This window comes from Miniopterus natalensis, chromosome 16 (genome assembly GCF_054644295.1).
Source record: "Miniopterus natalensis isolate mMinNat1 chromosome 16, mMinNat1.hap1, whole genome shotgun sequence".
Taxonomy (NCBI): domain Eukaryota; kingdom Metazoa; phylum Chordata; class Mammalia; order Chiroptera; family Miniopteridae; genus Miniopterus; species Miniopterus natalensis.
Genome location: NC_142096.1, coordinates 27,295,658 through 27,319,382, shown reverse-complemented (window position 1 = coordinate 27,319,382; position 23,725 = coordinate 27,295,658). Strand labels below are relative to the sequence as shown.

The 23,725-nt window shown below is 44.7% G+C and overlaps 1 protein-coding gene across 1 annotated transcript; it reads left to right on the top strand.

Moving 5' to 3' along the window:
- The first annotated feature begins 20,236 nt into the window (after nt 1-20,236).
- MSC (musculin) lies at nt 20,237-22,123 on the top strand. Its single transcript, XM_087825176.1, has 2 exons — nt 20,237-20,965; nt 21,857-22,123. Exons 1-2 carry the CDS (start codon nt 20,456-20,458, stop codon nt 21,941-21,943), a joined length of 597 nt encoding a protein of 198 aa, XP_087681302.1. The 5' UTR covers nt 20,237-20,455; the 3' UTR covers nt 21,944-22,123.
- Nucleotides 22,124-23,725: the final 1,602 nt, after the last annotated feature.

Below are 23,725 nucleotides of genomic sequence, written 5' to 3'. Positions count from 1 at the left end.
CAGCGCTACATGCATGCCGTGGAATACTACTAAGCAATAAAAAGGAATGAAAAATTAAAATATGTAATAACTTGGATGACTCCTCAGGGAGTTACACTGAGCTAAAACCACCAGTCCCAAAAGATTATATAATGTATGATTCCACTTATGTGACATTTTTGAAATGAGATTTTAGAAACGGAGGATGGATAAAAGGTTGCCTGAGGTTAGGGATGCTGTGGGAGGGTAACAGAGTGGAAGGGCATAGGTGTGGTTAAAGTAGCTCAGGAGGGATCCCTGTGGTGTTGGAACTGTTCAGTGTTTTGATTGTTGTGGTGAGTACACAAACCTACACAGGTGATACATTTTTATGTAATATTAATACACACACACGCATACAAATGAGACCAAGCAAATCCAGAAGAATCTGAATATAAAATCAGTGGATTATATCAATGTCAATATCCTAGTTTTGATATTATACTACAGTTTTACCAAATGTTATAGTTGGAGAAAAATGGGCAACGTATAAAGGTATCTCTCTATTATTTCTCATAACTGCATGTGAATCTAAAATTACTGCAATGGAAATTTCCACTGCATACACATACCCACACATGCCATTATTAAACACCATCTAGGTGGCAAAAATTCTTCTCCCCACTAGCAGTTCAAGGACAATAACAGTAATACTGAGACAATTGAATCACTAATTTGCAAAGAGTATGAAAAGTGCTATAGTTATAGGTTTGTGCAGCAGACTGTGGAAGTTGGAGGGCCTGTAACAGGCAGGGAAGGGTTCTCAGAAGGTATGACATCTTTGCCAGACCACAAAACAGAAGCGGAAGCTTACCAGATGAATGGAGAAAGAAAGGGCACTTCAGGCTGAAGGAACAGCATATGGAAAGTCAGGAAGCATCGAAGAATATGGAATGTTTAGGGAATGGATTCATGTGTAGCTGAAGCTTAGAGCAGAGCAACAGGAGACAGGCTGGGTGTGAACTGGGAGCAGCACTATATTTTGCCCTAAGAAGTTGTTATTGGGTCCTGTGGGCAACCTGGAGCCAACCAAGACAGTGAACTGGTTGTGTCACATTAGCTAGTTATGTGACCTAGGGGACGCTCATCTAAGTGTCGCTTGCTCCTTCTGTAAAATAGGAATCAAATTGTTATGAAGATTAGGTGGGCATGATTAATTGTGATCAATTAGTAATTAATTAAGTGAACATACAAATAATGTTGCTAAGTATTAAGTGAACATACAATTAATTATTGTTAATCATTAATTACTTAAGTGAAGAGACATCTAAAGAGTTTACCACTCCATCCAATAAATATTAACTCTGAGTAGGAGGAGCAGAGACAGGGAAAGGAGTAGTAATGAAATTCAATATGCTGAGACCTGGGGGAACCTAAGGGACCACAGGTGAGGTAGTGACAGACATAGTGGGGACACAGTGCAGGACCCCTGAGAGCCAGAGGGAGCAAGGGGAAAGATCCTATAGAGCAATGATTTTCAGCTGGGTGCCACAAGAATTTTTAAAACATGCAATTTTTAAAGCATTTCCCTTAGGTTGTCAAATTAAAAAATGAAAACAGTTGATACAACAATAGCCGTCTGGTGTGAATGAATCAAAATTATACCTATTTTTTTGCGATTGGCCAAAAATATACTACTATATTTTTTGGTGTACTGCAGAATTTAAACAGTTTGTGTACCATGAGATGAAAAAGGTTGAAAATCGCTGCTGTAAAGAGAAGCACGAGGTGTCATAAAGGAAGGAAACCTAGAATTGTATTAAGCGCCTACCATATACTTTAAAATATTAGCTCATTTAATCTTCACAACAGCTCTACTAAGATGGGTATTATTATCCCCATTATATAGAGGAGGAAACTGAGACTCAAAGAGGTAAACTCACCAAAGAATGTATAGGTAGTGAGAGAAGTGAGATTCAAAACCAGCCTGTCTGTACAATGTCATGCTCTCCCCACTACACCAGGTAAATCATTTCCAAGTCTCAGTAAATGGCCCATAAAAACAGTTCACCATCAGTAATAAGTAATTCTATACAACAAATAATTCTCTGTGACTAATAGGGGGTTTATGCCTCTAGCTAGCTACTCCCTCCTCCCCCAAACACCAATCTATTAAGGAAAAAAGGAAAAAAAACCCACATAACTGATTATGATTAGGGCTGGCATTCTAGGTGCAGAGAAGATAAATGATTCTCCAAGTTGAAGCTGAATGTTTGATAGCACCTTACACTGCCATCCAGTAACAATTACCCCTCAGCTCTCTCCTTTCTCCAGTTAAATCCCCTTATGGTTTAAACATAATCTCCCAACCTACACACTAAATTAAAACACAAAGAGCCAGGAATTCAAAGGAAGAAATTCATAGGGAGTGAGAGAATGGTGATGGTTACCTCCCTGGCCTTTACCCTGGCTGGGTTCAAACCTTTCATTTCATATGTTAATTCACCATTTAGAGCCCAGGTAGTAAATCTACTTAATCTCTAAGTACTTACTATATAGGCCAGAAAAAAATTCTAGCAATGACTCTTTAACAACTTTCCACTACAATGAACAGTAAAATCTGTGATTTGTGATTTATCTATTTTGTCTCTTCTGAACTGCAGACAAATGTCCAAGGTACATTATTCTCCTTGACTTTATGTATAATTATATTTATATTTGCATATATATGCTTTACATATATGTATACACATATATATGTATATACTGTCTTAACCCAGTAAGACATGATTTTTTCTTAAGTTACCAGAGCCTAAAGGATGATACAGCGTCTCTATTTGGCATTTATTTGCTTAAAATTATTTAACAGTTGGGAATTGTAATCCACCCCACCATTCTTTTGACATTGCTTCTGTAAATGCTGACTCTAATATGTAGCTTGTAGATAAACAGCATGTCTGTATAAGAATCCTAGGAACTAATTTCAGAGAATGCAGACTTCCATCTTCAGACATCCCAGCTCTAGGAGAATTGCTGACCTTCAATTGTAAAACCAAGATGATATAAAACCAGGATGACACACACCAGAACATCACTTAACCAGTTTCAAGGTTCTTATTGTGATGGACCTTGCTGACCTGCATGTAGCGAACTTTTCAACCTCCCACCCCCCCTTGATCTCTTTGTTCTGCATTCCCTCTTTCTCCTCATAAAAACCTCTGCCTACACTAAGATATTGAGATGGACTTTGCGACAAAAGTCCCCATCTTCTCAGGTGGCCAACACTTGAATAAACCTCTTTCTTTTACACTAGCACCTGTCTCATGAGTTTAGCTTTCATGGTGTCAGGCAGCCAAACCTTGGTTTTGGTTACAGTTATATACATAATACATCATTTCACTTAATAATCTACTGGATAATATGGGAAAGCTTAGGCATTATAGAAAGGTAGGGAATCAAATCCACTTTAGGTAATTGCATTATATATTCTTTCTTTACTAAAAAGTGTTTCTCACCCTCAGTTGTAATAGAATCAGCTGGCATCTTTTAAAGTAAATAATTATATCTGGATATCCCTTCCCTTCTCCCAACCCCCTCCCAAGTGATTCTGATTTAATTGTCAGGGTAGAGATCACAAAATTAAATTGTGTTTAAAGTCCCCTCCATGTGATGATTCTAATGCGCATGCAGGTTGAAAATCAGTGCACTGGACTAGAAACTCAAAAAAGTGCAAAAAAGTGGCTCTGTTGACTCCTTTGTCATTTTAAAATGTTTTTTTGTTTTTATTTTTGTTGTGGTTAATCCTCACCCGAGGATATTTTTTCCATTGCTTTTCAGAGAGAGTGGAAGAGAGGATGGGGGGAAGAAAGAGAAACACTGATCTAAGAGATACACATCAACTGGTTGCCTGCTCCAAGGACCCTTACCAGGCACAGGGAGTGAACCTGCAACCCAGTACATGGCCCTTGACAGGGAATTGAACCTGCCACCTTTTGTTGTGTGGGTCCATGCTCTAACCACTAAGCATACTGGCCAGGGTTAAACTGTGTGCTTTTTCTTCCCTCTTCATATTCCTTGTAAGTTTTTCAAGTTGGGTATATTGTATGAGACAACAGATAGTGAGATAAAAATTGTTATGCTTGGAGATAAGCACAGCTTTCCTTTAGCTAGACCATTCATGTAGGGGTTCATGTCAGTCTAGGCAAGACTTGGGCTGGCTCTGAAGCTTGCTTCCTGCTTGGCTTTGGGTCTCCCCACTTGGCTTAGGATTTTACCTTTGTGCGAAGGACAGATAATTTGTTTCTCTGGCTCTCCCAGCTGTATTCCACTTTAATTTTATTTGACACTTGATAGGGTGATGGAGGTGGAGGAGTGGGGGAAGGAGGTGTTGTCTGATGTTCTTATTAAGCCTCAGATCCAGGCAGGCCTTGTGTCTTAAGGCTGTGACAGTCTCAAGTATTTCTGCTCCTTCTCCAGGGGTAACACTGAGCCTACACAGAATCCCACCCCTCTCCCAGGAGCCTCAGTCTACACTTTTGTTCCCTTTCCCCTGCATATTAAGATTTTCGTTCCTCTGAGATGATACAGATGAATCTGGCAGTATTTCTGCAGTGACTTCTGTTTCCTCCCCTGCTCCAACTGGTATCACAGGGTAAGTTTTCATAGGCGTCTCCCCAATCCTCCCTATGGATTTCTTTAATAAAATCCTTCAAGAGGGTGTGGCCCGACACACATGTCTGAAGCCCGCAGGGATTTCACACTCCCACTCACTTTTTGGGAATTCATTCAAAACTTCTAGCTGAATCTTCTTTTTGGAGCATATGGCATTTAAACAGCACCACCTTTCTTTGAGAACACGTGTCTCTCCCCATATTTCAGGGTAGTTGTTTGCATGCAATCTCAGTCCTGTTGTGAGTTCAAGGAAAGTCACTAATTTCCAGCTTGGCAGCTTTCTTCCCTGTTGTTTGTGTAGGAAATGATAGTCTTTTGAGCTCTATTCATCTCCAAGCTGAAATAAGAATTCTTTTTCTACAAAGAGGTAATTTGGCCCATCCCACATATTTCTTTTAAAAACAGTAAATAAATATATAGAGGAAAGGGCTTACAAGTTTTTAAAAGAAAAAAAAAAGAGTTTCCAATTCTGCCATATAATTAATTAACCAGGGGTGAGACTTAAAACAAGAACAATGGACTGATAAAACTTATCAGAACCACCATCCCAAAAGGATCAAAGGATACAACTACAAGAAAGTAACCTGAAAAGTAAAAAGAAGATATGGGATACATGAAAAGAATGAGCTCATATTTTATTTTTTAGTTTAAAGTTGTGTGGTTAAAAATAAAATAGGTGTCTTACATCTGACCACATAAAGACTCAGATCAGTTCAGCAACATTTAATGAGCATCTACTATATGCCAAAATCTGCCCTAGTCATTTCTCCTTCTGAGGAATGAATAGGCCACAACCTGTGCCCTCAAGGAGTTTTTAGTCCAGCAGAGAAGACAGATATGAGTTTAATTTGACTTAGCATTTAACTGTAAATATCTGAAGCTAACGTCTGTCCACTTCATTTTAGAAGAAAACTGAGTAACACACATATGAAAATAATTTTTTATAATTAAATTATTTCATATTAGGATACTGTTTTAAATGAGAAAAAAATGACAACTGATTTTCTCTGAAAATATCACCCTGATTACAACTTCATTAAATAGATAAACTTCTTCTTCAACTAAAGGGATATTTTACTCTTTAAACGATTCATTTGTACCTCAGCTGGCTGGAGTAGGATGCTTTAAAGATCTAAAAGCTTGCCATCACCAGGAAAACTAAAATAATAATACCTTATTTTTAAACAGACACAACATTTTTATGTATGACTTAGGTAGCTCCTTAAGTGATTTACTCTTTTTTCCAGTAGGTCATTTATTATTGAGGGGTTCCTAAGGCTGAACAGTTAGACGTAAAAAACATGTGCTCAGAGTTGAGACAGAAATGGCAAATGGCTGCATTCTTAAGATCATGTAATTGAGTGAAATAGGGAATTCAATACCTCAGCAGATGACAAGTTCAAGGATGACCCTGTTTTAGCAAAAGCTAAGTTGGAACACATGAAACCATCTGATTTTGAGTTTTCATGTGAATCATTTTGGAGCACAAGGATTAATGAATGTATGAGAATGTGTCCTTGGATTAGAATGCATTCCTACAGGATGAGAATAAGAAATATGAGAAATATTAAAAAGAAAACAAATACAGCATTGTTAATTTCTTACTATGTGACTAAAAGACTTGAAGCAAAGGATTCATGTGACTTCATTGGTGGGTTACTTTCCCACAATGCACCTGCATGTAAAAGACAACTGTAAACAGTGTATGATTCTATTCAGCCAGAAATATTCACAAGCTGCCATCGAACTTGGCTCAGTCATCTTTGTACACTGCTAGGTTTGTTTTCTGGAACCAATAAGATTAAAAATTCAAATCTGCTTATATTTTGGGCTAAACAGTAAAATTATCAAAAAACAGATACATATCTATATAGATATATAAAATTGCAAACAATCTGAGAACATTTTGGATAGTTAAAAATGTTTGAAATGGAATCAATTGTGTAATTTTAAACTCAGGTGGTATATGGAAAAACTCTACCTTCAGTTCATGTGAATCATTTCATTAAAATAACAATAGATGACGAGTTAAATAGGTAATATAAGTAATTCAGACCCTGCTCTTTTCATTAAAAAGGCAAGTTAAAGGTCTTCGAGAATTGGGAACTTTTCTACGGTCCAGGGTCAATCTGCACAAGGGTACCAGCTGTTCTATTAGATAATGTCTTGGATAAAGTCACTCTTGAATGAAAATTTTCACACTTTGTAATAATAATGCATCACTACTGAAAGGGAAAAAGACAAATATCTGAGTGAGTCTGGAAATGAAGTCTTTTCCATGACAGAATTTATCTTCTAAGCCAGGAAAGAAGTAATTAGTATTTTGCCAAATTCCATGCTTTTTTGGAACAGTTTAGAAATTAACAACACAATATTAGTACAAAGAAAACGTCTATTCAAAGTGCAAAAGCAGTTTAGCTACTGTGATATTACCTCTCACTTGAAGGAGAAATAAAAATGAACGAACAACTACTTTTAACTTTCAGACCTATTTGACAATAACTTGGAAAAATTAGGGAGCTCATACAATGCACAAATTGATACTGGAATTGTTTCTTGTTCCTTCTTCTAGAAATCATTCTTTCAGCTTCCAAACACCTGTCAACTGGTAATGAGAGGAAAAGAAGAATACTCTTAGCCATGATAGAAACACAGGTGGGAATGTTAATAAACTTATTCTGATAGCAGCTGCTCTTGCGGTGGTCATAATATTTCAAGAATATATTTTACTTGTGCAGCCAAAGCACGCTTATCAGTTAAAATGGTCAGCTATATAAATGAGAGGTTATTTTTAGACTTGCTTTGTATATTGCATATTTTCTTTTTAGATGGCACAAAACCACGCAATAGTTAGCTAATAGCTTTGGCCCAAGTCAGCATGATTGCTGGGAATTGAGAGCAGTGTTGAAGATTTGCTAACAGTAAATCATGTTCTTTATTCCAACTGGGGCTTTACAATGATTTGAATTATGCTGAATTCTGTTCTAGACAACTTGAAATCAAACATGAGCATATTAATTTCTTGCAACCAAGACATCTCATACCACAATATGATACGCATGGCTGCTATACAGTAATAGGCGAGCAACATTTTTTAAGCAGAGAGCAGCTAGTGTTCTTTTTCAGGGCAGATGTTTTCCAGATTTACTATTGTCACTCATTAAGAAAGTAAGAAGTCTGTGAGTTATGATAATGTGAGGCACGATACTGTATACGCCATCTCATCCATAAAACACCATGGGTTTTCTCAGCTAATTTTTCCTTTGCTTGCTTTAATTGGTTCAGTATGACTGTTTTTCTGTTAGTGTAGAAATACTTAGTCTGTGTGATAAAACATACCTGAACAGAGAAAACAGGTAGGCAGTGGGGATGTTGATATAGTGGAAAAGGGTAGGTATTTTGGTTAATGTAACTCATCTATTTAAAAACTGTTTTAAAGTAATTATGAAGGGAAATTATTTTGTATTTTATGAGACTTACTTAGCACATATATTTGAATTTGGGGAACAATGTGTATATTTTGGAGGAATTCAAAGCACCATACAAATATTATCCTGTGAACATTTCCACGTAAGAGAACAGAGGAGGTCTTACTGTGTTCACAGTTCACAGTTTACTGGAGTAAACACAGTTCAAATGGTTTGAGAGTGATAATGAAGCACTAAATGAGGTAGAACAAAACCTGCAGTTTTTTCCCTCCTAGAAATTAAGTTTAATGTCTGAATTATCACAAAAATAACATCACCTGGGGGTGACTGTAATTTTCACCCTTATACCTTCTTAAAGCTATATTCTTTTAAATTGATCTTAAAATTTGAAGTAAGACATATGAGATATATAATGCCTTATTTAAAAGAATCTATTGTTGACCCAACTGACCTGTCAATTTTTAAAATTATTATAATTTATCATCTTTCTTTCATTTCTTCCAAATAATTTAGTTGAAACATCTTCAATAAAAAATAGAGATTTTCAGTAGCTGCTGCTAATACATATATCTTTTTTCTTTGAATTTACTGAATCTGTAGAGGTCATTAGTGGTGAGAGAGGTTTCCATTTTCCCACAGCAGTGAAGCGTGATCTCTGTGCAGGGCTCCCAGCTGGCCTGCTGTTCAGAACAGAATCTGCACACCCACATTCCAGATTGCCTCACCATTGCAACATGAGATGACTTAAAGAATTAAGAACACAAATATCTTCAGAGACAATTGGTGGAAATAAAATGATTATTTGACAAAAACTTAAGATGGGAAGCCTCTTAAAGGCACTGCTTTTCTCAAACAACTGATAAATGACGGCAAAACCATATACGACTCATGACACTTCAGCAGTTTTATGCAAAACACTGAACAAAATATTAAGTCTTCTGGCATGAAGACTTATAATTCCTTAATAGGCCTGTACATAACTTTTAGCAATAGCACTTAGAAATTTATATACAAACGCAAACCCACATATTCAGCTGTGGGGATAATAATAACAGATCCCAGAGTTTAGTAATTCCAAGTCTGAGTATTATGCATGTCTCTTCTTTTTTCCCATTATTCTAGAACCACAAAATGTATTTCCATCTCAGGCAGATAGCATGTATGCTCAATTTATTATGATTATAATGACATAAAGGGAGGGGGAGGTTATGAATCAAGACTAAGGGACCTCACAAATATAGGACAGCCTCTTTGCACTGTCAACAATACCAAGGGAGTTCTGAGGCTGACTGGGGATCCCAGATATCATCACTGACATTTCTATATAGGTGAATGACGGAGCTCTCAACTGGGTTTTCTAATTCCCTTCAATGAGAGCCCATGGCTGAACTGTACTCAGCCCTAATCTGAGTCTAGTTTGAGGCAAGGGCAATGGTGAACTGAGAAACCCAGGCTGAAAGAGAATCAGAGTCCTGCAGAAGGATACTGAAGATATTACCTTTTGAAGGCACTGTTCCTCTACAAAATAAATAATTCTGGCCCCAAGTATTATATCACCTGCAACAATCTGCAAGAATGTTAGCTCTAGAACTGAGAAGGGGCAGCTATGGTTTGTAAATTAGCTTTTGACCACCTCGAATACCTATACACAGTGAGAGTTAACAGATGGAGACAAAGTCTTGATACACTTAATAATCTGTCACAATCTAGAGACTCCACTCTTGGCAGGAAGAGAACTGACATCATCAACAGATAAATCTCTCTAAAGAAATCCAAGTACAACTACTATGCACCAGGCATTGTCCTAAGGTATTTCACACACATTATTTCACTTGATTCTCAAAGTTCTAAAAGAGATTTTATTACCCTCTATTTTACAAATAAAGGCTAAATAGACACAGCTAGGGGGTGATAAAGGCCTTCTTAGACAGTTTTTTCAACCCCAGTTCTTCCCTCTGGTATCCCACCCTATGTGAGACTGAAGATGACCACAACACCTTGCTACTCTTCTCATTAAAAGATGGGGTCTAATTCCCTTTCCCCTTGAATCTGGGTGGGCCTTAGTAACTTGCTGGACCAATAGAATGAGGTGGAAATGACATCCTTGGATTTCTGAGTCAAGATTATAAGAAGTCTTACAGCCTACACCTAAGACCTCTTGAAGTAATTACACATGAACTCCTGAGCCTCCACGAGAGAACATGTAAAGAAGCCCCAATACCAATGGAAGGAGACCCCAGTCGAACCCAGCCTTCTAGCCATCCACACCAAGATGCCAGGCATAGGCCATCTTGGACTGTCCAGACCAGGTCAGCCATCAGTTCAACATCTGCAAGTGATCCCAGTCCGTGGTCTGGTGGTAGAGTGGGACTAATTCTAGGTCATCAGACACTGAAGAGAGAAACTCAAAATCAGAGGCACACTGACATTCTGCAGCTTCAAGATATGACCAGAATAACTCACGCAGCAGTTACTACCTTCCCTTTGCATTCCTCTGGCAAGAAACTGTTATGTAAACTTAAGAGTTCCAATGTTTATTCATATACAGAGTATGGGCAAAAATAAAATCATGCAGATAACACAGTCTCACAATGTCAGGTGCATGATTTAATTCCTAAGCTGCTGTGACACTGTGACCATGCAGATCACCAAAATAACACATTGCAGATGTTTTATCCTTGGAGATCTGAGTGACCATTATGGAGCTATATGCCCTGGTGAATATGTATAACTGTGTTGCTTCTTTTGTTTTTAAGGACCTTATTGGATAGGCTATTGGATACCACTAGAGATAATGCAAGCCTTAAAGCCTGTCAAATTGGTGCAGTCTGTGCACCTGCATCCAGCCGTCCACCAGCGCAGCCGTCCTGGCAGCTGTCATAGTTCCCACCCTCCCCCACATAACTGGGACTATCAAGCCACATGCACAATATGTCTGCTATGTGTGAAGAGGAAACAAGGTAATAGCAAATAACAAAGAGGAAACAAAGTGATAGCAAGGTAACAAGCAAATAGGAAAACTTTGGCAACCTCTCTACCTCCAATATTAAACCAGGAAATGCTAAATTCTGCAAAGTAAACTGATGAAATATTTTTTAAATGTTACACTGCAAATACCTGATGTAAGTGAAATTTTTTAAATGGAGAATTTCTCCCTAATCTTAGTATGGCCCTTGGCATAAAAAATGTTCCCCACCCCTGCTGTACCTCATGAAAACCTAACGAACCCATTAATGGCTCATTCTTGCAAGTTTTGTTACCAAGGATGTTAACAGATAACCCTACCATCAAGATTCAGCTATTTCTAACTAAAAATCACTACATTGCAACCACTATGCTAGATAACTTCACATTTGTTAATGGGTATAAGTGCTAATCAGTCAACCTCATCAGGGCCCTTACACTGCTTTGAAATTCTTATCCTTACCAAGACGGTTGCTCTCCACATTTCCCACTTCTGTTAATCCAGGTATCTCGTGCCTACTCACCTATTCTGAGTTGATAACCTTAATACATAATCTGCTGAGAAAAGAGAGACCATTGGGGGCTAACTTCTTGAATTTCCCATTACAAACCTCTATTCATCTACAGTGTGTCCTATATTATTTATTTTCATCTCATTTCAAAAAAGAGGTGTCCCTCCTCTTCTTCAAGATTAACACCCATCTCCTTCCACCTCCTCTGGGACCTTGGCCCATTGCTATTCCCTTCAATTTCTCTTATTTCAAATATCTTTAATCTCTTCCTCAAAATACAAGCATGCTTACTTAACCAACCCTTACCCTTAAAAACAAAACAAAAAGAAAATAGTTTCCTGCTAAGGTATAATTCCAAAGACTTCCACTTGTGGCCAAGATTGAGTCCCAGAGATTGAGTATCTTCCACCTGAAACAACCACAAAACACACAAAATGTGTGAAGCTGAGTCTCTAAACACTGGGCATGAGACAGTGAAGGACGGGGACCCTGAGAGATGGGAAAACAAATAAGGCAAGACCTATGACTGCTACAACTGCCCCAGTTATTGCCATGAAAGAGGATACCAGGCTGAGGAGCAGAGAGGGGAGACCAAGGCAGACTTCCTGAGTTGGGAGAATGGGGCATCTAGAATTCACAGAAAAGGGGACCAGAGAGAAGAGAGATGCACAGAGAGAGAACTCTGGAGATCTGCAGAGGGTCCCCAGGGAGTATTCTGCTGATCAACACAAGCATATGAGAAAACTACTAGAGGTTGAAGGAAGGCCTACCAAGAAGGATTAAAGGGAACAGTGCCAGGTACTCACACAGGGCTGGGAATAATACCTGCTTCAGCCAGACTGAAAAATCTCCTGATTCACAGAGCATAGGGTTCAGTACTCAGAAAAGACTTGCCTCAGTAGAGGGAATAATTAACCCTAGAATAAGCACTGCTCTGATTCCTTCATCAATCTTAAGTCATACTTAAAAGGATTACACCATTTCCTAGAACAAATGGTGTAATGTTTTGTAATGTTTTGTTCTGCATCCCAGAACAAAACTCAATAATATTTATCAGAATACAGATATATTCAGCACCCAACAGGCAAAATTCACAACATCTGGCATCCAAAGAAAAGTTACCAAGCATGCAAAGAAGCAAGAAAATGTGACCCATAATTAGGAGAAGAAACAATTGAAACTGACCCAGCCACAGAGCCCAGATGCTGGCTGGACCTGCTTCTCTTTGCTTCCTTAGAGGTTGTGGTCACTAAGGTGGCCCTGCTCCAGCATCCTAATTTAAGCAGTGACCAGGTCAGCCTCCCTTCTCACATGGGACAGTTATGGTCCTCTGCCTTATCTGCAGGAACTCAACCGCTGGATGCTCCTGCCTGGAGGAGACCCAGAGGATCTGCCAGGGGCTTCAGCACCACTCAGCATTGTTTCTGCCCCACTGCTGGTCTACAGATGTAGTGTTCTTGCTACTGAACATGCTGTCTTTTTAGTTTTCCATTTTTACATCTTAACTGCTATGTGTTTGGAGCCGGGGGAGAGCTTTAGAATGTGGCCCATGGTGACCATCTCAACTGGAAGTCCCCACCCATTATTTCCTGCAACTCCTCCCTTGCTTTTAGTAACACTACTCTCTCTTGGTGTGCCTCTCACCTCTCTGATTGCTGCCTTTCTTTCTCTGAATCCCCCTTCTCTGCCTTTGCATCGAATGTGTGGACCTTTAAAGGCTCCATTATCTCCTTACTTTGTCCAAGGTTTAATGTGAGGCTTTGTACATCTGTGATCCCTGAAACTTGATGAAAATTCTGATTTTTTTGTATCAGTAAAAAAAAGTTAAAAATGGTATCAAAAGCTAGATTTCATTTTTATTTAAAAATATCTTATTGTTGAGATGTTTATAATAAATGTAATTCTTCGGTTATGCAGAATTAGCTCTGGGGTTGTGGCAAAATATAGTACTGTACATGATAAGTAGATAAGCTACATTTGAAAACAGGAAATATTCTTTGAAGCCCATTCAGCAAATGAGAAATGTAACTGGGTCCCTGAAAGTGTTGAGAGTATGATAAAGCATATAAGACTGAACTGCATTGGTTAAATGAAGGGCAAACAATAGATTAAGTGTCTCCCATTAATTATGAGTGCAGATTGGACTGTGTGCATTTCTTTGTGAATGTTTTCAACCCTCAAATATTCAGGTGGTGGTTTTCGTAAGCTGCTGTTGGACACCAGAGATACCCAGATGAACAGACAGTCTCTGCCTTCGTTGAGCTTACAGTTTCATCTTTACACTTCTCTTTATTTACATTTTGCTCCCCTCTTCCCTAAAGGGAGTTGCCTGAATGTGGCAATCCAAAAAGGCATTGAAGAATGGTGATGAAACTAGGCATGAGGATACCTTGTCTAGTTCTGTTTACAACATCATCAAGAAGTTGTCCTTTGAGACTGAAACCTAAAGAGAAATGCAGAGACTGAAACCTAAAGAGAAATGCAGCAGGGCGGTTTGTTTTGCTCTGTTATTTTTGTTGTTGTTGTTTTCCTTGCAAGCTAAGCAGCTCATCATCCCTGCTAATTTGGCAGAGCAGCACAAATAGGCCAAAGGGGAGGAGGGAATCAAGGAAAAGTGGGCACATTTCCCAAAACACCTGCCTGCTCTCCGATCATCTATGACAGCTCATATTAGAATTGGAGGTCAGGGGGTTTGGGGCTAGGGAAACAAAGCTTGGATGTAAATAAACTAGGTCCCTCTTTTACAGAAGAATTGGTTAAGGAACTGGTTGACAAAATGTACAGAATCCCCACCCTCTAACACCACATAGTATTTATCACATGAGGACTTCCTTCTGGCAACAGGAGGCAGTTTTCACTTGGTGGATGGGGTGGGGGGATGGAGGGCTGCTACAATGAGAGCCACTCTGACCAGTCTACTATTGGGAAAGGGGGTAGGAAAAGAATGAGAGAGAATGGGGACAGTAACATGATCATTGACCTTGTGCAGCGTTCTATGGTTTCCGTGGGAGCCTGCACACCGCCAGGCTCATTGGCCATCACAACCACATGACTACTTGGAGGTGGGTATACAAGGAGAAACAGCTCCAAGAAGACGAACAAGTGGCATTCTACTTGTGAATAGAAAGATCTCCTAAGGTCCAGAGCAGACGGGGCTCTTTTCAGTACGTGCCACATGGCAGGGTATCATTCTCTCTCAGGTTAAATCAAACAAGGCTTGGGACCACATATTGGCAGAGCTGTGTGCTACATTTCCAGGGATGTCTCTGTAATAGAGTACTCCTGATAAAAATCAACAGTAAAATTAAATTTTCTTGAGACAGAAATAGTTTCTGTCTAAGGGTAAAAGGCCACCTCACGGGATTTTTAAAAATAATATTGTTCTCAGACTGGAGCCACAGCCCAGACTAGCTCCCCCTTGAGGAGTCTCCAAATCAATGAGGTCCAGGGATTCTGCGAACCGACTCTGCTAATCTAGTATTCACAGTCATTTGCAGGAGAGACACAGTCTTCCAACTGGAAACTGAAGGCTTGCGGAACAGTTACGCCTTGGGGTTGGTCGGCTCCCTAGAATCCACAGATAGTTCTTGAAAAAATTCTTTTCCCAAAGCCTTCTTCATTTTTAGCTGTCAAGACAATCAACGAGGAGTTCTCTCCTGAGGGGCAGGGAAAATCAGGTCTGAATCTTAACACCTTCCCTCTCCCCTTTTTGTTTCTTAACCCGGGCTTTTCCACCTGAGTCGCTGGCCGCTCCGCGCACTAAGGCCTCACGGGGCCACAGGAGGAAAGATCCTGCCGCAATTCTCGGAAAAATGAGCCAACCGCGGAGAACCCGCTGTGCCGCGGCCGACACAGGACCCCGCGCGGAGCATGACTGTTCCCGCCGCTGCCTGACCACGCTGCTGGCGGAGCCCAGGCGCCCTGGCTCCTCATCTTCCCGTGGCGGGGGGCACGGACCTTCTGGGCGGCCAGGGACCCAGGGACGGCCTGAAAGACCCGGGGCAGGGCTGACCTGGAGACGGGCGAGCTTCGCGCATTGAGTCAGGGCCAGGCGAAGGGCGGGCCTAACTCCGTGACCCCGCGGGACCGAGTCCACGTGACCTGCCCCGGAAGTGACCTGAACACCACGTGATCTACCCGGAAGTGGCCCGCACACCACGTGGCCCGCACACCACAACCCAGGGAACCCCTGCTTTTCTGGCCTGGACATGTCCTCTGTACCCAGGTCAGCTCTGCAAAGGCCCAGGCCCTGTCCGCAGGTTGGCTCGCCCTGGGCGATTCCAAGAGGCTGGGTACACGTGGTGAGGTGCGGGCGAGATGGCAGGGAGGGACCAGCGGGAGGAGACGTGATGTCACGGGTGCTCCCCGCATTACCGTGCTTTTTCCCACGAGAATGTGCCCTCCGAGTGGGCGGGAGGCAGGCTCACCAGCACCTGCCGCAGCAAACAGGAGACGCTCAATGCACAGTTGCAGAGTTAATCCCCGAGTTATCCAATGGAAATACAATGCGAGCTACATATGTAATTCTACAGTTTTAGTAGACACTTTATAAAAAAGAAACAGGTGAAATTAATTTTAATATACTTCTTTTAACCCACTATATCTGAAATATGATCATTGTTTGGCATATAGTTTTTAAAAATACGAATGAGATATTTTACATTCTTTTATTCATATTGTTTTCAATCTCTGGTGTGTATTTTATTACAATTCTGTACATGACTAGACACATCTCAAGTGCTCAGTAGTCTCATGTGGCATCCTTATTGGCCAGTGCTGAGCTAGACTCTTTGTTTTCTCAGATCAATGGTCTGGGCAATTTCTTAAGCCAACAGGACAGCTCAGGACATCAGGAGGCTGTGGGGGGACACTGCCGGAAAGTCATGTGGGAAGTACGCCATCCTTTCAAATGCATCCCCACAGCCTTTCTTAAACACCTACTTGCTGTCCTACATGTTTTGACTTGGTGTTCACAGAATATAGATGCAGCGCCTGCTCTCCCTAAACCTGAAACCCACCTGACCTCCCTTGATTCCGACTTCCTGGCCCAGTACTTACTACAGCATTGGAAGGGGGAGTGGTGATAAATGTTCTTTTTGATGGTCCTTATTATCATTTCACTGCATTCTTCCCTTTTAAAACCCAAAATCTACATTTTAAAAAATATTTTAATATTTTAGGTACCTTTTCTGTCATACACCTGAGTGTGCCACTCTCACATGCACCACTGTCTCCTATAATGCTTCAGTAGGTTGGATTCAGCGGTTTTATCACTGTTTTTAAATAGGGGAAGTGAGGCTTGGAAAAGTGCTATGACTTTATGATGAGAGAACTTGGAGAAAGAAGAAGTTGCTAATGCAGTCCCATGCATTTTTCCTCAGTGGGGACGCTTATGGGACCTGTGGAAAATGTCAGGCAATGGAACTATGACTTCAGACCCTAGAAGCCTGCAGTTAAAGCAAATGAAACATCCCAGTGCCATCTAAAACCCAGAACAAGCCCTGGAGCACAAAATCTGGGTCAGCTCCAGGTTCTGACACATTGGCTGTGTGGTGTTGGGCAAGGCAATTCACATAATAAAAATAATTAGCATGTATTGATCTTCTCCCGTGTACCAGGCTCTGGTCCAGGCAATTGCTCATATACTTCCTGGTCCTCAAACAAGATAGAAAGTTCATTTTATACATTAGGAATCTTGGCCTCAATAAAGTAAGATGCCTAATGCCATAAAGCCAATAAGCAGGAGAGTCAGGATTAGGAAACATTATTAAATGTAGTGCCTGGCCGGTGTGGCTTAGTGGTTGAGCATCGACCTATGAACCAGAAGTTCATGTATGGTTCGATTCCCAGTCAGGGCAAATGCCAGGGTTTCAGACTCCATCCCCAGTAGGGGGCATGCAGGAGGCACTCTCATCATTGATGTTTCCACCTCTCTCTCCCTCTCTCTTCTTCTCTCTGAAATCAATAAAAAAACATTTTTTAAATGTATTAATGTTTCTTTTGTAATGTAACTTTAACCCTACTCTCCATTGCATACTTAAAAAAAAAATCTTAAAGAGTTTCAGGACCATCACTGTATACTGTAAACAACTGCATATTCATGTTACAAGGCATGGGCACATGGGAATTGCTTTTAATGTGCTTTTTTAAAATATAAAAATAAAGTATTATTCACTTGCAAGTGTGGTAGCTTGCCAAAACAAAATAACTGGGCTTTTGGAAGAGGTAGTAATGCTTGTACTGTGCAGCACGTGGAGCTGTTGTAGTCATTGAGAGAGAAGGAAAAGTAAAAGTTTTGAAAGTGTCAAGAGGTGGAGATGTCGGGTATCGCTGCAGACATACTAAAGCAAACAGCAGTTCTATACTAATGTGATATGGACATGAAGATATGTGCCCCAGTCTTCATTAGGAGCCTGAAACTTGGGGGGGGGGGAGAGTAAAATATAACTAGAAGTAAATGGGGGGAAAGGGAAAATGAAAGAAAGAAAAGAAAAATAGAGAAATGAACCGTCTTTCTTGAAAAAGAACAAAGGGAAGGAGGGAGCGAGAAGGTAAAGGAGAGGGAAGGAGGGAGGGAGAAAGGAAAGGGAAGTGAAAAGGAGAGAAAAAAAGAGGAAAGGAAAGAGCTTTGGAAAAGATAAGCACAAATTGTTGGGGTCAGGCGGTTCTTTAAAGAAAAAGAAACCGGCCATGACCCGCTTAGCGTTGAGGCTGGGTGCAGTTTTTGCGACTGTTTAGAGAAAATCTAGCGCTCTCCCCACCATTAATCTTTCTAAAGAAAGACTTTGTTCTGCACCTGTATAAACAATCCAGATTTTTAAAACCTATATGCCTGCTCCTAATGTGTGAGGCTATGTATTTATACTGATATCCTCGAGTCATCAATAGGCGATGCAAAAAGCTGGCCTGAGATGTCCCCTTTGCACCTTTTTGCTCCCCCGTCTCTCCTTTTGCCTCCCTCCTTCCTCCCTCCTTCCCGCGCACCCAGAGTCAAGTTCAAGTTCAAGCTCTCCAGGAAAGATTGCTATGCTCTGTCAACTACTCCCTGCGGTTTCCCAGCCCAGAGAAAACTGAAAGACAGCGTCCCTTTTTACTCAACTGATGCCAGAAGGAGCCCTCCCCCCCTCTCCCCCCCCCCCCAACAAAATGACTAAATGTGCAGGGAGAAAACCCCTGTAACGCCGGCTGGAGCAGGACGGGCTGTGTGAAACATCCCCCAGGAGAAAGGCACGGCCTGGGAGACGAAGGTGGAACGATGCCTGAGCGATGAAGTCAGCCCGGCCAGCCACCTGTTGTGGCGCTTCAGGCCGGGAGCCCGCACATTCGTTCTGCTGGAGCAGCCGCGAGCGAGGCTGCCCCGCGAGGCTGCCCGCGCCGTCCGGGCCCGCTGCGCATCTGTCTCCTTGCACGTAGTCGGCTTGGGAGCCTGAGGCTTTAGGGGCAGGACCAATAAGCTCCTAAGTCGGGTGTGAAGGCGCAGGGAGTCACCACACCCCAACCTGATAGAGTTTTAATTATTTTGTTGTTGTAGATTTTATTTTTAATTACTTAGCGGGCAGGGACCGGCACACAGCAGCGCTCAGTAGCTCTCCACTGGCGCCCACCTCCAAAATGAAGCCACATCCCCAGACCATGTTACTGCAAAGGCCCCTCGAGTTAGAAAATCAAGAAACCGAGTGCAGTTTTGTTTTGTCTCCTTCGTGGGGGAGGGGCGGGGTGTTTAATTTTTGGTTGGCATGGGACACGGTCGTTCTGGGTGCTGTTTTGTGGTCCCCCCCCCCCTTTGGACGATTGTGCTGACTGCGTTCTGCATCCAGGAGCGCGCGCACCCTCCTCCCGCACCATCAAAAACAGCAATCGGTCCCCGAGACTGTAGTTTATCTTACGCATTGTGTCATTAACAACAAAATCACGCGTGGCACTCTCAAGACTAGAAAATAGCAGATGCAACATCCGGTGGTTTGAGGCGGGAAGGCGACGAGACTGCGGAGGAGCCGGGGTCTCTAACCACGGGCTCTGAGGCCGTTTGGACTCACCAGCCTGGCGACCTGGGGGCCCCCAGTTAATATCTCCGCGGTTTAGCTTCAAGGTATGCAAAGTGGAGTCACAGATGTTTGAAAATGAACTAGTGTAGATAAAAGTGCTTCGCAGATCATAAAGCGATGTCAGGACAAGGAGGGGAAATGAGAGGTAACTTTCGGAGTGTTGGTGGTTGTTTTGCTTTTACTTTTTCCTCGGGAGAGGCTCGGATAGACAACCACGCCGCGGGAGTGATGGGCCTGGAAGAGTTCTGCTGAAAGACCGGGAGCGAAGCAGAGGTCGCGGTCCTGGGGTTTCTAAGTGCATGGCCACCTTCGCCATCGCGGAGAGCAGCTGGGGTGCGAGTGGGTGGGTCCACGCAGGCTCCCCTCCTTCGCTCGCCCAGCACACTCGCTTATCTCACACCGACCATCTAAGGGTCCCTGGGCCCCGGGCCCACATCTCGGCTTAGCGGAGACTTCCCCTTCCCCGCCCCCACGGCAGATCCCCTGCTCTCCAAGAGCGGTCCCCACCCCTTCCACGCCCCCGCCCCCGCCCCACCTCTTGCCCCCCTTTCCAATTCTCTCTCTCTCCCTCTCTCTCTCTCTCCTCTCTCTCTCTGCCAGGGGTGGTTTGTTCCGAGGGGTACAGATAAATAGTCCTGTCAAAAGGCGCAGCTCGTGGCTGCGCGGGCCGAGCCCAGGCCGGGAGCCGACTTCTCGGCCGCGCTCTCGGGCGCCAGGGGCAGGGCTCACTCCCGAGGCTCCGCGCCGCGGGACCCAGGTCCCCTGTCCTCCTCGGAGCTCGGCCCGGACCCCGCCTCCTCTAAAGAGCGGAAGGCGGAGGCCTGGAGACTGGCCTGCGGGAGGAAGGCGGCCGCGCGTGGGCGTGGGGGACGCAGCGATGTCCACCGGCTCCGTGAGCGACCCAGAGGACATGGAGTTGCAGGGGCTGCAGCGGGGGTACCCGGTCCCCGCCTCCAAGAGGCCGGCCCTCCGCGGCGCGGAGCGCAGCTACATCTCGCCCAGTGACAACTCGTCCGCCGAGGAGGAAGACCCCGAGGGCGAGGAGGGGCCGTGCGCGCTGGGCGCGGCGGGCGGCTCCGGAGGCTGCAAGCGAAAGCGGCCCCGCGTCGCGGGGGGCGGCGGCGGCAAGAAGCCCCTCCCGCCCAAGGGCTCGGCCGCCGAGTGCAAGCAGTCGCAGCGGAACGCGGCCAACGCCCGAGAGCGCGCCCGGATGCGCGTGCTGAGCAAAGCCTTCTCCCGGCTCAAGACCAGCCTGCCCTGGGTGCCCCCCGACACCAAGCTCTCCAAGCTGGACACGCTGCGGCTGGCCTCCAGCTACATCGCGCACCTGCGGCAGCTGCTGCAGGAGGACCGCTACGAGAACGGCTACGTGCACCCGGTGAACCTGGTAGGAGCGCCGCGCTCGAGGCCCGGGGCGCTGGGCCGGGGGGTGCCCGGGGCGCTCCCGGGAGCGGGGCAGAGTCAGCCCGCTGGGAGGAACCCGAAAGAAGGGATCTGGGGCGGGTGGCGAGGACGCCAGTTCAGCGTCTCCCAAATCACGGGAGGGGCCAACCATCTTCCTGGAGAACCACCCCCCTCTGTGTTTGCACGATTCTGGTCCGTGTACGTGGTGCTTGGTCCGGGGACTGCTATTGGCTCCTATCCTGCTGACGGGGTGAATCTGGGTTCCTTTGCAGAGTAAATGGCAAATCTCCCTCGTGCAACTTTTTCCAGCTAAGAGTCTGACAGATTTGATTGAACGAGCCCTGCTTTCTGAAAAGAAGGAGGGAAGGCCGAGCCCTGTTAAAAGGCCTTTGGATTTTTTAATTCTTGCAGAATAGCAGAGGTTCCCCCAAAGGGATCTGTCTGGAAAGTCCCTCTCTGACCTGCCAACTCTGAGGACTTGAGAGCAGCGGAGGGCTGATGTGTGTGTGTGTGTGTGTGTGTGAGTATGAGTGTGTGTGTGTGTATGTGTGTGTATGTGAGTGTGTGTGAGTGTGTGTGCGCGCGCGCGCGTGCTCGGGGAAGGGAATTACACGACAAAATCCCAACTCCTCCAAGTTCCACCGCGTGAAGGTGAGGGCACAGTCCCGGAGGACGCATGGATGGGTCCCCTTCACGTCCCACGCAATCAAAATCCAGTAAAATTCAAATTCTAGATTAGAGAGAAGACAGGCACATTTCCAAAAACGCTGATAAAGTCTGAGTTACTCAGAACCAGGAATATCACAGGGTCCACTTTGCTGAGCAGTTTCGGTTTGAGAGCCTCTTACATCTGACGCCCTCTTTGATTTCACAGACGTGGCCGTTTGTGGTCTCGGGACGACCCGACTCTGACACCAAAGACGTTTCCGCCGCGGGCAGACTCTGTGGGACCACCGCCTAGACGGGGCTTGAACTCGCCCATGGATTACTGGTTAAGCGCCTGCGTCTGGGGGCCGCGGAGAGAACGGAGGCTGCGTGAGAACCCCCAGGGAACGGGAAGAAAGTTCCATTGGATTCTCCTAGATACCCCCCCACACTCCGAATTTTGAACACGACAGGTGGCGGGCGCGGGGGGCAGAGGCCGGGGTCGGCGGCGCGGCTGTCCTCGGGGGCGCGCACGGCGCCTCTTCCCCTCGGCGGAAAGGGCCTCCTTCGGCCCGGCGAGCGCGGACCCAGATCCAGAGTCGGGCTTTGGCGGTGTAGACTCGCCCCCACGCTGCCTTCAGAGCCCAGCGCCAAACCGCCTCGGGTCAGTTTCGAGCTGAGCCAGATACGCATGAACTACAGACAGGTGACCGCGCGACCCGGCGCAGCCCGGGCCTCCCGGGCCTCGCGGGTTAGGCAGGTTAGACGCTCTCTCCGTGACCATCGGCCTCAAAGACCGGAGTCTTCACCCACATCGGGCAGGTTTTCAAGTTGCAGAGAGAGAAGAGTGAATCCCTGGTGGGGCTGGTGTCCCATAGGGCAGCGCCCTCCAGGGGGACGGGGCGGGGCGCCCGGGGCACCGGCGGCGGTGGTGGCTTCGCCCGGAGCGCTCCGGGCCCCTTGGCCTCCCTGCTGCGGGCAGACCCCGCACTCCTGCAGGTCCCGCCCCTTCCTCCTAGGGGTGAGCCCCCCCCACGCACACCAGGCTCCGTCTCCGCCGGGCTTTCCTCCACGCCTTCCTCCCGCAACTCCTTGTAGGGTCCAGCTGGACCCCTGACCGTCCCCGCCTGCCCCGCCCCTGCTTCCCCAGCAGCACCGACCCCCTCACCGCCCACGTCCTTCCTCGCCGGGGCCCTGAGCCCATTCCGTACCTGGAGACCCTGCTCAGGGGGAACAAACAGCTGCTGGAGGCTGCAGGACCACAGTTAATTAGCAAATGTAAATAACGTTTATTTTTTTATGAATAATAAAACGCATTGTGAAAAGCGAGTGCCCTGGGCGCCTTAGATGTGATCTGTGTTGCCCTTGACTGAGTCTGGTCTGGAAGTTCACTGGAAGGCGCCCTCCTGGCTCTGGACAGGGGTTGCGTCGTTGTCCCCAGAGTGGTGGCCGTCGCCTTTGGTTCACTGCCTTTCCAAATGCAGCTCATTAGTTTCTGATCCTGTCCGTCTGGAGGGAGGGTTACTGAAGGCAAGAATCGGAGGCTTCTGGGGCCATGGGCCTGTTGAAAGGCATATGCTCTTAGCTCTTCAAAGCAATATAGACGCCCATCTCTCTTACACTCGGATCTTTCTGCAGCCTGAAACGCTCTCCAATGCTTACAACTGCAAGTAGATCAAGAACCCCCCCAACCCGCCCCAGCCCCACACTGGAGGGGGCGTGTCTTGGTCTAACTGGCAAATTAAAACTATAATACAAGACACCGATTTGCATTTCAGTAGAATTTTCTGTTTTTCAAACAATGTTTATACAGCATTTTTAACACACGCGGTCTCATTTCCCTCCTTACTGTCTTCCACCTTCCCTGCAATCTTTGCAGGAGGTAATAACTTGGGAAACCCACCAGACACTTTTTTTAAATGCTGTTTTAAAAAGCAGCATTCTCTCTGTAGAACATTTAGAAAAGCGTACAGGATAAAACTGCCTAAACAATTGCCTGGTTTTGGAGGGGTATCCTTTGTTTTATAAAATTGGAAGTCAGTTTTCTTGACCATGGGGGGCCCGTGCAGCTGGGGTGTAAGAGGTGAGGGAGAGCTGG

Coding starts and splice junctions, on each gene's coding strand:
- MSC (XM_087825176.1), top strand. CDS start 20,456: ATGTCCACCGGCTCCGTGAGCGACCCAGAGGACATGGAGTTGCAGGGG. Junction 20,966..21,856: donor ACGTGCACCCGGTGAACCTG/GTAGGAGCGCCG, acceptor TTGATTTCACAG/ACGTGGCCGTTTGTGGTCTC.